This window comes from Magallana gigas, chromosome 2 (assembly GCF_963853765.1).
Source record: "Magallana gigas chromosome 2, xbMagGiga1.1, whole genome shotgun sequence".
NCBI lineage: Eukaryota > Metazoa > Mollusca > Bivalvia > Ostreida > Ostreidae > Magallana > Magallana gigas.
Window position 1 is genome coordinate 60,707,382 of NC_088854.1, and position 17,390 is coordinate 60,724,771.

The 17,390-nt window shown below is 29.7% G+C and overlaps 1 protein-coding gene across 1 annotated transcript; it reads right to left on the reverse strand.

The window, feature by feature from the left end:
* Positions 1-457: 457 nt before the first annotated feature.
* Positions 458-9,752, reverse strand: LOC136271796 (uncharacterized). Its single transcript, XM_066072322.1, has 7 exons — positions 9,621-9,752; positions 7,701-7,754; positions 7,127-7,180; positions 4,010-4,063; positions 2,471-2,524; positions 732-779; positions 458-534 (listed from the first exon to the last, which is right to left on the reverse strand). Exons 1-7 carry the CDS (start codon positions 9,706-9,708, stop codon positions 458-460), a joined length of 429 nt encoding a protein of 142 aa, XP_065928394.1. The 5' UTR covers positions 9,709-9,752.
* Between the last annotated feature and the right edge of the window lie 7,638 nt (positions 9,753-17,390).

Here is a 17,390-nt window from a genome sequence, read left to right on the forward strand (position 1 = left end):
TCATAAATTATAATCTCAAATAAAATAATTCTAAAGATAAGGAGAACAAAATCAGGAATGAGAAAGACCAAACTATAATATGATAATACCCCTGCACACAATTTACAATACACCGGTTACTTTTTGCTTAAATTTGTAGTTTAGCAACTAGATCTTCACCAAATTTAGAACTATGCGCCTTTTTCTATTTCTATTTTATATATATATATATATATATATATATATATATATATATATATATATATATATATATATATATATAGGCATATATCGGTGTCTGAAGGGTATACCTCTTTTGGAGCACATAGGCGCATTCCCAAGCTTGATTAAGATACATCTTGCATGAGTACAGTTAAGGGTTTTTTTATTGAGTGAATGTAAAACTAATATTAAAGAAAAGTACATCTGATTTCTATATATTGCAAAATCTCGCTCTTGAATGGAGAGTTCTCGTTTGTCACTGATATAAAAGTTCCTTACCTGGCTGTCTGGTCGAGGGTCTATGATCAGGTGCCCATTGATGCCACTCATTTCCTGATATTAGGTAATTACAATTTTTTTTTAAAGAATTAAAGCTCCATTATGAATTGTATACAAAAAATAAATAAAAAAATAAAAGAAAGAAAAAATTTAGTGAAAAATTCATAATACCAGTACTTATTCCTCAGGATTCTCGGAAATTCAAAATGAATATTGTGATAAACAACTTTTATTGAGTTTGCAGTTTATACCTGACTTTGATGACACATATGGATCTGGTTCTTGCTGCCAAATACTTTCTGAAAGCATAATTGTAGAATGAAATGTAGCAACATTGCTAATAAAACATGTTAATAAAGAGGAAAGATAAGTCAAAATGAACGGTCAAAAGCAAAATCGCATTCTGTGCTGGAGGAAATGGATTCTGTTTGTTAGACATCTGAAATGCATTACAATTTAAACGAGACAATAGGTTACAATTTTTCGTATTATTTATCGAATAGACCATGTAGCATACTGTCCTGAACGTAACGTTTTATGTCAAGAATCTGTATAGGTTAAATATTCGATGCAAAAATGGTAAACGACAAAAAATGTTTATGATATATATTATTTTTACGCTGTATAAGGTATTTACGATGAAATTGAAAGCTATAGAATATCTCCACACGTTAAAGCTGACATGAATTCATTAAGTATTTGGTCGACATATTAGTTTCAATCGCTCCTCTACTGCTACTGGGGTATATTTACCGGGCAAGAAAGTTACGATAGGTTGCTTTCCGACAGAGACAATCAGGTTGCACGGACTTTCAAATGCATAAACTACACATTGTAGTAAAACGTTTGTAATGAAGAATATAAAAGGAAACAACAATAAATAAAACACAAAATATATCGATTCTTCAAAAATAAATCCAAGGTATCCGTATTATTTTGCACAGAAAGTGCCGCTTTACTTCTCATGCACATCAAACACGTGTGTCGTTCATACAGAATACACAACGTTTGCATCTTTTTTAAACCCCGGCGGCACTACATCCAACACAGTACCTAAATGATAGTAAATCCAAGAAAGTAAAAACGTAACATTATTTTCATCGGTTTCTTAAAAAACGCGCCGCTTCTAAAATCCATTCGGTCATTTACATTGCTCGATCTACCACAGTGTGTGGTTTACGCATGTGCAATGCTATAACATACACAGGAAAACGGTCTACAATTACCGAGAATTTTTTAACTATCTGTGCCTGGATTTCAGTCTGTCTTGTTTCGTCGTTCATTGGATATTCCTTGTCAGTGCAGTGGTTGTCATTTTAGTTTTGTTCAAAACATGTTGCTACACGTCTTTTCGTCCAAGGTAACGTGTTCGGGTGCATTGAATATCTGAATGCGGTGAAGCATCAATAGTGTTCTTGGCCTTATATACGGGGTGTAGTGATGAGCAGAACAACAGAAATCGACAACTAATATGGCGGTAGTCGGAGATAAAAGAGAAATAATGAGCATTTATGAATTCATGTCCGCTTTAATTCTGATAAAAATGTATAAGAAAAATAAAAGTTAATTGATTAATTTGTGAGACCATTTTAGACCATCATCATATAAACTCATACAAATAATTAATATTTCCATCCTTGGTTGTCGTTCAAGATAAAAATTTCTCAAATGTTATTTAAATTGACTTCCATTGAGTGCATTTCAGATATTGATCAAGCACGTATAACTCTAAATCTTTATCGAGAGTTTCACGTACCAATTCTTTTGTTTATAAAAATTTGAGACTCTCAACTTTGAAATATAAAGTAATCGTATGTGACTTCCAAATCAATATTCTGCAAGAAGTTTAATTTGACTAAAAATTTTATAACTTTTATAACGACGTTTCAAAGTAAATCTAACTACCACATTCTTTCACATAATCAATTTAAAAAAAAACCACAAAGCCAGAAACAAAATTTATGCATTGTAGCTTGTATATAAACCTTACCTGAAACATAGGGACTAGGAGTATTCCAAGGCGGTTGATTTCGCCACACGTTACCTATTAATCAGACTGCTTTGGTTTAAAATCTTAAATTGATCATAAGAATTAAATGCAGTTGAAAATAATATCGTTTGTCTTATTGGCATCTTTCAAATCACAAATAAATTAAAAAATAAAATTAAGTAATTACCTTTATTATACTTTCATGTTAAATACTGAACTGAAATTCGTTCTATTACCCTAAGCGTTAGCAACATACTTTGCAACAGGTAACACAACGAATTGTTACATGCGCGTAAATTATGCGCGTACGGTTTGTCGTAGAATTCACTTCATTTCTATATAAAAGGAGTAAAATTTTCTTTAAAATTAAGACATTCAGTATAATAAAATAAATAGTGCCTATTTGGGAGGGTAACTGTTGAAATTTCAACAGTTATCCTCCCAAACAGGCACTATTTATATAGTGTTGAATAAATACTAAAACATATAATTAAGACTGTACAACATATCAGATTTGAAAAAAAAGTATGTGATTGTTTGTCTCATTTCTTAGAAAAAAGAGCGAGAGGGAAAAGTCCAATCAAAATAAACAAAGCTGCACCTAATTGCACTTAATTGGTAAAACAAAGACGCCCTATATACCGAGGATTAGATAGTTCTATACATATGTTCCTAATTCGAAAAAAACTAATAATATATGTATTTTTGGTTTTCATAGCCACTTTTGTTTAATTCTAAGGCCCTTCCCTTAAAACACCGTATGAGTATTTTTAAAAATAATTTCTTCTCTATAATACGCACTTTATTTAATCGACTACAGTTGGGCCTCAGATATCCGGACGCCAGATAACCGGACGCTTCAGTTTACGGACGATTTTATTTGGGAACATATTTTTATACGTTATTTTGTCTCATTTATCCGGAATTCCGCGTTCCGGATCCGGACGGTCTGTTTTTACCACAAAACACTGATTTACTACTAATCTTGCTTCATTGAACCGGACGGTAAAACTTTGATGATACCCTACTCAGTACAAAAGATTACCCCTGTCAATTAAGTTTCACACCTTTTTTATGTGCTAGACTCATGAGTAGCTTGTATAAACACACTGACTTCCCAAATCACTTTCAAAAATTGGAAAATTGCGAACAACAGTGTATCACAAACAAATCACACTTGGACACAAAGAGTTCACATGTAGCTAGATTCGGTTATCATTATTGTCCGGTTAATATTTCATGACAAAATAATAAAATAAAGCAGAGTTCTTTTTATCTGAAAACGTTCATAACAACAGACAACTCTAGTATGTGTTGCTATATGGTATGAAAGGCAAAAAAACCTAGTATCAACACTGGGAGCCATTGTATACAAATACATTATCATTCATGACAACAATAGACATATTTCAGATATCCGGACGCTTCACCTATCTGGACGATTGGACTTGGGAACGAGGCGTCCGGATAACTGAGGTTCCACTGTATATTAATATAAAAACCTAAATCTTACAAGTTCTTGTTTTAGATATGACTTACCTGAAGAAAATGAGGATGAGTAATCTAAAGTTGGATTCTGTTGCCAATCATTTCCTAAAAAATAAAATTTTACCGAACATTTTCATTAAAATACTTGCTTATTGATAATGCTTTATATTCAAATATAGAGAATAACATTTTTAGTTGAAGAAAAACGCCCTATATTAAAGTGTTTTGAAGGAATTCCATATATAGACATTATATGTCTATGTTTTTGTGCTGATCTAAAATAAATATTTTCGAGTTTAAGTTCTTTTATAACAGGTGCTGATAACGAGCAGTGTTCGAATTCAAAAGTCCAAAGGAAAATTACAGAACAGAAGAAAAACACAAATCAGGTGCTATGGAGGAGTGAGCACCTCTGCTGACCGGTTACACCCGCCGTGTGCTCTTTGTCGTACTCGGGAAAAACGAAAAAGTCCGTACACAATCAGGTGATTTATTATGGTCTATCAATTAGTATGAGAAACGACAGTCAGCATGCGACCCAGTGGAAGATTGTATTTGCTGACAAGGTCGTTGTATCGACCATAGAAACTGTTCATACAAAGTACAATCTTTGTTTTAGAAAATATGACTCAATACATGCCACGTTACATGAAATATACAATTTATTAAAATACAAAAAAGAGATAAAAGAAGGGCAGGATTTATTCAGATAAAGATATGGATTGTTTTGATCACTAAGGAGATGACCATGTCAAATATCTTATTTATGAACGCAAAGAGTGTTTGAAGGTTGGCACGATTATTGGAGGACATAAGTACAATTTTTAAAAAATTCGGTGTTTTGCAGTAAACTACCTAACAACAGAAAGTTTTGTAGTTTCTGGACATTGAAGTTAATCAAAGCTATGACCCAAACAATTGGAGTATCTTCATACTGACATCTTCATAGTGATTTCTTTCTGTTGTCTCTTTTAAAACGTGGGATTTTTTTTCCGAAGTTCTAAAATATATTGAGGAATCTCGCAATTTTAGGGTCATATTGTTATATAAACATTTTATTTTTTGTATGTTTCTTTTCAAAACTCATTAGTGTGATAACAACATTTTATATCCTAGAAGAGAAAAATCATCTGTGCATTTCTATGAAATTGGGCCAAATCCTTTTTTGTTTTTCAATCGATACAAATTCATCAATTCCTGTCTTAATTGACTAATATACCTGTTTTAAATTGCCCCCGTTTAAAAAATTCTTGACAAAAAATACTGTGCGCCTTATCACAATATAAATAATATTTCTGAAATGACTCGCACAATCATATAGTTTAAATTATGTTTTAAAGCTTAGAATAAACATAGAAACCAATAAATTTGAAAGCAGAAAAGAAAATGAAATTTTTTTTAATAATTATACAAGCACCTATTAAACCATACAGTTTAAAGAATAACCAGCACATACCTGTATATATATATATATATATATATATATATATATATATATATATATATATATATATATATATATATATATATATATATCAGGCTTGGGGCGAATTACATTGTAAAGTAATGCATTACATTACCATTACTTCATGAATTTGGGCATTAAATTACCATTACCATTACTTGATTTTCTTGAAGTAATGCATTACCATTACCATTACTTTTTTTTTTAGTAAAGCTAATAAATAGTTTTTTCAAATGTTTCAAATATAAAACAATCTTTAACATATCTACAGCTTCATGCTCAGTATCAGGTTCAAATTCAATGATTAACAAGAGTCATTCTTTATTTGCTCAATATATAATCATCTTGTGGCATTATGAACAGCATATTACATAAGTAAAATGATATTGATAGACATTTGGCATGATACAATATCAGATACGAAATAGAGACACAGAATTACATGCGTAGCAAAAAACAATTCATGGAATAATGTTGCAGTTTTTAAAAGCTAAATATAGATATATCCCCAGATTACACAAATCTTTATAATTTTGGACACTTAATTTTATTAATTTATAAATAGATGGTTTCCCCCAGTTATATTTCTTAATATATTTTAATCATATTTTTCTACTGAGGACACTTAAAGACAAAAGATTGCTGTTGCACTTTATGATCGAAGTTTCAAAGGGTTCATCTTTTAACTGCATCCATCTTCCGGGCTATACTAAATAAATGTTTTACAGGAGCAGTCGAAGCTTGGACTGGAAAATACTGTTTGACGATCTTTATCTTAGGATATATTAAGTGCAATAATAGATTAAATACATGAAACTTGTATTTTCTATCAGTCCAAACTAATGTACAGTGTAATTAATATACGAGAGAGAAAGAGAGAGAAAGAGAGAGAGAGAGAGAGAGAGAGAGAGAGAGAGAGAAGTAAGATTATTTTCAAATGGGTTATAATATTGGAAGTGATATTGATTTTCATCATGGATGGGCAGTGCATGCATTCATTTTGCTTTCAAAGGTGCATGTTTGTCTCCTATTCTATTGTGACATAGCGAAGGGAAGGGTATTAGGGTGTTTAGCACTTCTTATAACAATAGATTGTTTTGATACTTAGGTTATCCTGGAGGCATAGTGTGTTGTTGGCACATTTCTTATTGAAGTGCAAACTAATTGGAGTAAATTGTTTAAATGATTAAAAACTCTTAATAACAACACTCTTAAAAATGTTATGAAATTGTGCTGTTATCTTTAGTCATATTAACAATTCAAAAATGAATTCTAAAAAACCCTTTATATATTACATGTACAATGAAAACATTTTTATCTCAGGAATTATTTCTTTCTTCTTTGAAAATGAATTTAATCAAATTCAATTTCAACTATTCCTTTATTCATCACATTTTTTAAAGTGAACATGCATAAATATGCATAGTAATGCAAAGTAATGCCATGTAATGCCAGCATTACACTAGATTTTGGAAAGGATTGAATTACATTACCATTACTTGTAATGCTAATTTTGTGGCATTACACATTACTAGCATTACTTTGAAAACATGTAATGCATTGCAATGCATTACCATTACATTTAGCATTACCCTAAGCCTGATATATATATATATATATATATATATATATATATATATATATATATATATATATATATATATATATATATATATATATATATATATATATATAAACCTTACCTGTATAGAAGGGTGGGGGAGGGTCCAAGTACGGTTGATCCTGCCACATTTTACCTATTAATTAATTTGACGTTACTAGTTATTGATAATGAAAAGCAGATTGAAATTTAAGGGTTATAAAAAAAACCCTTCTATTCGGTTTTAATGATTCACAATGCTAACTGAATACATATTTTGTAGTACAAATGCATTTCGAATGCAAGAAATATGATATGAACTTTCATTTCATTTTAACATGTCTGGGAATAGTTTTCTCTTCTTGTTTAAAAATGTAAAGAAAATATATATATTCAGCTAACAAAAAGCAAACAATTTTATGATAAAGTCTTCTAAAATCAAAACTAGAACACATTTTACCATAACACGGTATCTAAAAAGTTGACCTTCTATGCACATAATGCAGATTTGAGTGAATTATATCAATGTATCATGATGTTACATCTGATGATAAATTCTTATTGCATATTAAAAACCGTTGTAGATTTGGAAATATTTTCCCCGTTGAGCTTAATTATTAATAACATTTAATTTTTTTATTTCAATCAAAAAAACTCATTTCATAAATATGACTTACCTGAAGAGAATGTGGATGAAATATCTGAAAATGGGTTCTGATGCAAAACATTTCCTGAAAAAATTAAATGAACCGAGGTCGGCATTGAAGTACTTGCTTAATATTCATAACAATGTTTAAGTAAATCCCGATAAAGGCAGGTAGGATTTCCCAAAGAAAGAAGTTATCCTTTAATAGTTTCAATTTTTTTTGTTTTAAGGAGGATGTATGAGCTTACTTATTACATATGAGCTAATTCGTATTATTTTCTGATAAAGAACATATATAACATCATATATTTTTCTGCAAACAATGAATTCATATTTCAAAATGATAGTTAAGAGATCAATCAAGTAAAGGCTTGGTTTATCACTTCAGCTAAAAAATCATTTAACATTATCACTGTTTTATTTCTCTTTTAATGTGTTATTCAAACTATTTTTATGTATTTGTGGTAATACACTTAATTGATGGATATTGTATCATCACATTTTATAATATTAACTGATTTTTTTGTTTAAAAATTATTCTATTAAGAAATTAACAGCAAGTTAAAATGTTCACAAGGATAAGAACTTGGATGATCAAGTGACCAAATCTTGTGAAGCTCGAAGATTCGATCACGTACCACCCAAGTTTATATCCTGGTGAACTTTTAAACATTATATTTACATCTGTAAACACAGATTGATCAGAATTGTTGAAATTACCGATATTTTATGATTACAATAATCCTAGCGACAAGAGATAAGCGCGTGCTATGACATTGCAGTGTCATGAAAAATTCATAAAGAAATGAAAGTTTTCGCTATTCATTAGGTTAACATAAGGAAACATATTTGCAATTGTAAATACATGATAACCATAATTTATGTTCAAGAAAAGAAAATATTTTTGCTATACTTGTGTCTAATACAGATATAAGTCAATTCTTTTTTTTACAGAAATGTTTTTTTGAAAGACTTATATGTTGACTCACTAAAAAAATTCCCGATCCTAAAACTATCTGAAAATGATTGTATTTTTCCTCGTAAATAAAAAATAAAATCTTTTTAAAGAAAATAGTTTGATTTTTTCTGAATGACATAAAAGGTTTGATTTTTCAAGTGTTTTAAATGCTTAATTTTGAAATTATAATATATATTATATGAATAAAATTCATGGTAAAACAGTCGTGTTTTTTAAACTTTCAACGACGAGATCATAATTCATAATAAAAAGATTCTAACTTACAATACAAATATAATTGTCATTATTGACAATAAATGCTTGAAATAGATGGTCCTAATAAAAGTTAACTTGGAATCATGAAATATTAATGGTGAGCAACTACTGAATATTATCTTAAAATGTTGAATTTTTTTAAATTGTAGGTAGTCTTCAATAATTTAATTATGGTTGTAACGCGGCATTTGATTGGATAGAAAAATTAAGTTAAATTTGTATAACTTGGTTTGCACGTCACAAGACACGTCACAATGCACCAACGTACTAATTCACTTGACGCTACGTTTGAATTTTGAACAGATTTATATCATTTTTAAAAGTAAAACGGACTCAATTTGTACAGCAAATTCCAGAAAATTAAATTATAAGGAATGAACTCAATATCTACCCAAGTTATACTCGTATAACCTGGGTTGGAGCAATTTACGCTTTTTTATAATCCGCTTCGCGGATTATAAAGCGTAAATTGCCCCAACCCAGGTTATACGAGTATAACTTGGGTAGACATTGAGTTCATTTCTTAAATAACATTGGAATAATGCATAATATTTCTTGGAGCGATTGATATTTTTGTTGGGATAATGATTATTTTTTTTTTTGTTATTTTTTTTATGATACAACTGAAAAATAATTATTCAACATATGAGTCAAATACTTAAATGGAATCGATAAATAAATAATTTTTGTTAAAAATCAATAAATCAAAAAACTAACCTCTTCCATAGAATGAGAAAGTCTCCACTATTTGTATTTGAAACCAGCAAAGGAGGAATACAATTCGCAAAAACACAAGTGAATCCATCTTAGTCGGAAGGAGCAAATCAGAATGACTACAAATAATAGCCAACCAACTTATCTATTGTTGTTTGACTTCCTGCAAAATAAAATAACCTAACAAACATTAAAAAAACCATTAGCCCAAAAATAGATCCTTATATGCGCCACAGTAACCCAACCTGAGGTGAGAAAAGATTAATCTGTTTACATTTAACATGATATATGGCTGAAAGTAATATGCTCGCATATGTAATGATGCGCCTATGATATTCTAATCCTTTGTTTTCGTACACGGACAATTTAAAATTTGAGTGCTGCTATCGTACTTGTTGGCACATACAAGAAAAAAAATTTGACGAAAAAAATATCAATTGTGTTCTTTTAAAAAAATTTCAAAGTGAATATGTAAATGCAAATAACCAAGGCGATTGAGCGATGTGTATGTTATCCATTATTCTGATATAGGTCAAATATACATAAAACTTATTACTTTATCTTCATTTATTTAGAAAAAACTTAAAACATTACAATTGACAAAGATACATCATTATAAGGAAAACTAAAACACGTTCATATAGAGTGAATTACTCGATAAACTCAATTTTACAATCTCTTAATCTAAAAGTTCACGTATGTTTACATTTAAAGTACTCTAAAGGTCGATATTTCCTTGTGCTGCTAGATCAACGTAAAAAAAATATTGACTGTTTTAAAGTCACAATGTAAACATATTTCATAAAAGAGAGTTGTTTCATAGTTAAGTGGTTATGTGAAAATATATTTTTACTACCATGATTTTACTTTCCATTTCACTAACATTTTCATAATGTTTCAAAGTAATTTTATGGTATGAATAAAAATAACAATTGTAAAATATAAATTTAGAAAAAACCTCATACCAGCGCATTGAATAAAAGCATTTGAAAAACAATATTGAAAACAAAAACATAGATCTTAAAAATTATTCTTGATAAACTGTTGTACATTTAGAACCAGTTATTTTACTGAAACATTATAATGATGGCTTTTAAGTCTACTGTGCATTAAAATCTAGCGTAAAAAGCACAATTTTAATACGCCTAGTTGCAGATTAGCCGGAGGAAATTTAAAAAAACCGCTAAACCGTCTAATACTAGTATTCCTGCAGTCCTAGCATGTAAATTCATTCATGGTATGTTTTATAGTTTATCAATCTGTGTGTAAAATTGCGTTTTTTGCTCTTTGCTATTTGAGGATTTATAATTGGTTTGTTTTAGGTCACTTGGGTCACTCAGTTGGCCATTTGCCATTGGTCTACCTCCCTCGTTGTGCGTCGTCCATCTACATCGTGCGACTTGCAGCGTTTACGCCATTTAGTAAAACAAATACTGTAGATTGGCAAATACGATAGTTTTGATTTCACTACGTTCGCGATTTAATATTTATCATTAGTTTTCAAAAACGTTTCAATGCTTATATTCTGATCAATTGATTTTAAAGCAGCGTGAAATTAAAACCATCGCATTTGGTACTTTAATAGAAATAGTGAAATGTTAACATCGTGGAATTAAAACGACTTTCAGTATTGCCATAAAGTGAAAATGTATTTGATTTAATAACGAAACCCCGTAGCTAGGGTATATTTAACCCAAAATACCTCAAACTCTTGCTGCCCCTCCTTTTTTATGAATTCGTGTTTTGGTTGAGACATGCAGACATGAGACCCCCTGATTGGTCCGTTTAAGGACTTAATATCTCAGATGAACATCAATGCCTGTGGGCATCTTGTTTTTGCTTTACATTTGAATGGTTAGTAGTAAAGTTATTTGAGCGTTCGAGCACTTACCCAACAAATTGTTTACTTCCTTTCACGCACTATTTTATCCTTGTAATGCATTACATGTGCATTCATTAAGATAAAATGTCAAATTTAAGAATGAGTAAAATTTGGAGACGAGTGTTTCAAGCTTTTTTTTAATAAGACAAAGATTTTCACAAGATAATCGATTTGCATGATCGTTAACAAAAGGAATATAATGTAATTGTCACATCAATGTAATCAACAAGCTTATTGAACAAAAGCAGGAAAACCATGCTATATTTTTGGACAATATGATATTTATTACTTATTGAACCCATAAGCTCATTCAAAAATAATGTTATTTTTATTCATAACTTCGTGCTAACAGGCAAAATTACGCTGCATTTGGAAAAAATATCATGTCAAAGCTATGTGTTCAGGGCTGCGTTTTACAAAAGAACTTACGACAAAGTCATATATATTTTCAGTCTCATAAAATGATATATAAAAAAAAAACTTAGACAGAACTCTATTTATACCACTACTCTTATGTCCATAATAATATTCTACAGCCATGAGAATAAAACATTAATCTGTTTGTGATTAATTAGCATTAATTTAAATGAAGCCCAGGTGTTAAAGAACAAACAAATACCAACTAATAAACAAGCAGCAGCTAACAGTGAACTCCAGCTTCCTTGTTGTAAAGTCAACAGAATCCTGAATTCTCCGATCATGCAGTGGACCGCTGGACTGGCAAGCATATTGTTTGGATATTGGATAGTTGAAGTGTTTATATACATGTGTTAAAATTATAAGGATTATGGCGATGGAAGGTGTTCAATGACCAGTTAGAAAACAGGAAAAAAAAATTAATACCTAAATCTTTACCATGCCTCATAAAACTGCATATTTCAAGAGTTGCTTAATTAAACTGACTGTTCGCTTTCGTCGGTGTCAGTACATTTATTTTTATAAAGGTTTTAAATGTTTTCAAGGCACACACTGTCATTATCTCTGTGTGATTTATCTTTGATCTATAATAAGGATGGACGAGCCATAAAATAGTGGTTAGTGAAAGTGCGTAAGGAAGTTGATTTCATATCAAATGAGTTGACAGGTATACACCACCTCCAAAACGGCTGATTATATTAAGGAGTTGTAGTGCAGTTTTCATAATTATTGTATTTACTTGTGTACTTGTAAAGTATATTAAATTAATCAAATGAGGCAATTCGATATGAGAAATCGTAGTCAGTCCGGTGTGTAAAAAATGAATATAAGATATATCAAATTCCTATTAGCTTTGTCCAGGCTAAGTATCAGTTTGTTTATATCAGAGAATTCGGGCTCAACCCCCAGCAGAGGCCTGTCTGTGTTACATTCACAATTAGAGAATTTAATGCTAGTTGCACAACCTGATTTATTTAACTGGTAAAATACATCTCCAACAATTGAGCAGCGGTTCTTTTCCTTTGGAACCCAAAGTCAGGTAATAATCTCTATGTTGTAACTGCGGCGTCTAACCACGTATATGTAGACGATAGGATATTGCTGTATATCTCTTTGAACAATGTTTCAAGTTCCACATTTGCCGTAAATGTTGTATTTAATTTACAATTTGAGTGTTTAGACACAAGGGAAAGGTGTAACTGGGAAACAATAGACGTTGGAAAGATCTGTATTCGGTCTTGCAAGATTTAAACAAAAATGACATACTTGATCAATAATCGAAGAAGGAACAAAATGACATCTGGAACTTTCTGTGAATAGATATAATGTTTTCATTAATACTTAAACATTTTTATTGATATACGGATAAAAATAGTTTAAGTCTTGATTATTAATGATCAATTGTTTTTTTTGATTTTTTTGATAATTTATTTGAAAGAACAAACAAAGTATACAATAACTTCAAGCAAAGAATTCTAATAAGCTATCTACAAGACAGCACATTGTCTTACATAAGATACTATGATTATTATTTTTGTCATCTAATTTTATATTGCTTATGAAAAAAATACTTTAAAGAGTATTTAGATTTATATAGATTCCACAGATAATGTTTCAGTGTATTACACATGTATATACAATTAGCTTAGATTCATAAAGCAAGTAAAAAAAAATGGTGTACAAATAAGGCTAAATTAGCAATGTATAGAGATTTAAATAAATGTACAAGTAGTATCTTGCCTAACCCGGTAGACAACATTATCAATCACATAGTCTCTGGGTGTAGAGATACATAGGCAGACTCTATGTATCCATGGTATATAGCAGTTTACTATATTACAATTGTTCACTGTAAGAAATATCACATCATCTTTGACAGATTTTCAAAAAACTTGCACTCAGCATTTGCATTTAAAAAACGTAAAACTGAGGCATAAAACCAAGTGGATTTTTTAACATGATTATATATGATACATTCAGTTTCATTCATAGAATCCAATCTACAAAGCATTTTTTGTTTGTAAATTCTATAAGCTACATAAGTGATAAGTAAATCTAGAGATTTAGTTTTATCGCTTTTTTCATAGAAGAAACCAACAACAATATGTTTCCATTGTATTTTGAATGACAACAAATTACTAACAGTATTCCATATGTTTTTAACATTGTTACATTCAAAAAGCAAATGTTTTATATTTTCTATTTGTTTACAGTGTACACATTGATTTGATATATCTTTTTTCCATTTACTCACATATACATTATTACATAATATATTATTTAAAAGCTTGTAACTGAAAACAGCTACATGTTTATCTTTTATATCTTTAATCTTGCATTCATAAATATTTTTCCAACTCTTTTCATCGTATATTTCATATTCTTTACGCAGTATTAATTGAAAAGAAGGCTTACAAAACTTTTTTTCAATGAGATTTTTATAGAAAAAATTACTAGATTTACCAGTCAAGTTGTAATATCCCAGAGGGAAGTTGAAACTCATTACGCTTTGTATGTTTATAAAGTTTACATTGCTGAATGAGTAAAGTCTTCGAATTGATTTAGTTATTTGAAAAAGAATTTTGTATTCACATAACCAGTTAGATTTATTAATAATATTTGCATAATGTTCTAATTGTCTGAAGTTACCCTCGTCGTCAAACAAGTCTTTAATGTATAGTATTCCTGATTTAATCCAGTTTTCGAAGAAAACGGAGTTTCCCTTATATACTAAGTTACAATTATTCCATATTGGTTGTTGTAAAATATCATCAGGTGATCTTTTTTCAAAGTGCAGTTCACGTTTACATTCATTAAAACAAAAAAATATTTCTTTGTAGAATAGGGGTAATTTTATGCTAATTAGGGTCTCTGTTTTAGTAGTGGAGCACTTTAAAAGAAAGTGTATATCGATATTAAGTTTTTTACACTGGTTACTAAGAATATCAAATAGGATGCCTTTTGAGTTAAGTAATCTTGGAATCCACGCTGCTTTTAATGATTTTAACTTGCAATCTACGTCTACTATAGATAATCCACCTTTTGTTATGTCTCCAATTAAAGTATTTCGTTTGATTCTTTCCGTTTTTTCCCAAATGAAGTTAAAAACCAATCTCTGTATTCTTTTAATAAAATTGCTATCAGGAAGACTAAGTATTGACGAAGTATATACAAGTTTTGAAATAGCTAGAGTCCGAATAATACATGCTTTTCCAAAGAGTGTTAATTTTCTTCGTTTCCAGGATTCAAATAGTTTTTCCATGTCATGATAAATTCTCATCCAATTTTTATTATAGCATTCTTCCTTATCATGGCCTACATAAATACCTAATCATTTAATTGCTTTATTTGTTACTTTGATTCCATGAAGCTCTTCAAATTCGTTTTTCATATCTCCTAATAATATGCATTCAGTTTTATTAGTATTAATTTTTGACCCAGCACATTCACAGAATGCTTTAATAATATCTAAAGTATTCTTCATTGAGATTTCGTCATTCAAAGCCACTGTTAAATCATCTGCATGTTGTATACTTTTAATTTCATAGTTATTTATTTTAATGCCATTTATGTTTTGATGATTTTTAATTTTAGTCGCCAATATTTCTGCAACAAAAAGAAATAAGAAAGCTGATAAAGGACATCCTTGTCTTATTCCTCTTGTCATTGAACATGATTTTGAAAGCCAGCCGTTGTTTTTCATTTTAAAAATAGGGTTTGTATACAAAATGTTTGCCCATGTAATAAAACTTTGTCCGATATTAAACTTTTTTTAAAGTTTTAAAAAGAAAATTCCATTCAACCGAATCAAATGCTTTTTCAAAATCTAAAAATAACAGAATTCCCTCCACGTTTTCTAATTCGCAAAATTCAAATATATCTAATATAAGCCGGGCATTTTCTCCAATGTATCTTCCTTTTATATATGTAGTTTGGTTATCATTTATTATGTCTTTTAGGATCTTCTGTAGTCTTTTTGCAAAAACAAAAGCTATGATTTTGTAATCAGTATTTGTTAGACTAATTGGACGATACTTTTTTAAAGAATTCTTTTCTCCTTTCTTAAACACTAACGATATTACTGATTGCCGCTGTGTGTATGTCATCATTTTATTTTCATATATATCTTTAAGAGCATCGTAGAAATAAGGGCCAATTACATTCCAAAAACATTGATAGAATTCACTTGGTAATCCATCAAGTCCATGCGATTTATCGTGTTTCATACTATTGACAGCTTCTGTACATTCCTCGAACGTCGGAAATTTATCTAGCATACGTTTATTATCCTCACTTATTACTGGTACATTGATTTCAGATAAGTACTCATCAATTATTTTATTATCAATGTTTATACTTGCGTATAAGCTCTGGTAAAATTTAAACATTTCCCCCATAATTGAATTGGTATTATGAATTTTTTCATTGTTTGAAGTCAAAAGTTCCGTTATTACGTTTGATGATTGATGTTGCTTTTCTAAATTTAGAAAATATGATGTGTTTTTTCGCCATTTTCTACCCATTTTGCTTTAGATCTAATATGTGCACCTTTTGATTGTTTATCATAAATAGAATCTAATTCTGCTTCTAACTGTTTAAGCTTTTTATAATCAAATTCCTCAGTTTTACTAGTTTCTATATTTTCAATTTCTTTCTCAATTTCCTTTTTCCGTTTCTTAATTGATCTCTGTTGATATTTCGAAAAATTAATAGAAAATTCTTTTATCTTACGTTTAATACATTCCCATTTGTCGACTGGGTTCAATGAGTTATCCAAATTATCAATGATTTTATGAATCTCCTTTTTTTATTTATCGTTTTCTATATTTGACACATTTAACTTCCAGTAGCCTGGGCCTCTTTTTTCACACGATAAGTTCAGGTGAAATTTTAAAAACCTATGGTCAGACATGCGATTTCCTTTAGAATGAGTGCCAGGAATTTTCCTGATTATTAATCCACCAAATTTACGATATATATTTTCATTAATAGTACATAATCTATCCTACTTTTAGGGTTGTTTTCTGCATCACACCATGTTAGACCATTCAACTCGGGAAATTCACTTTTCCAAAAGTCAATTAAGTTGAATTTGTTCATGATATTTTTCAAAACGTGTCAACTTTTATCACTTGTATCATTAATTTGACAATTAAAGTCCCCACAAAGAATTATGTTGTCATTTAAGCAATTTTTTTCTATAAATTTAAAAGATTTTAATTTTGTAAAGAAAATTTGTCTGTTGTTTAATATATTAGGAGCGTAAACATTAATGATGGAGAAAATTTCACCGTTTATATCAACGTTTAGCAACATTTTCCTTCCATCTAATGACTTTTTAAAGTTCATAACTTTAATATCAAGATTTTCTCTAAAAAGAATAGTTACACCTCTACTAAAAACTGAATCACTATATGCATGAAAAGTTTTCCCTTTCCAACCAGTGTTGTATTTACATTCATATTTTTGAACAA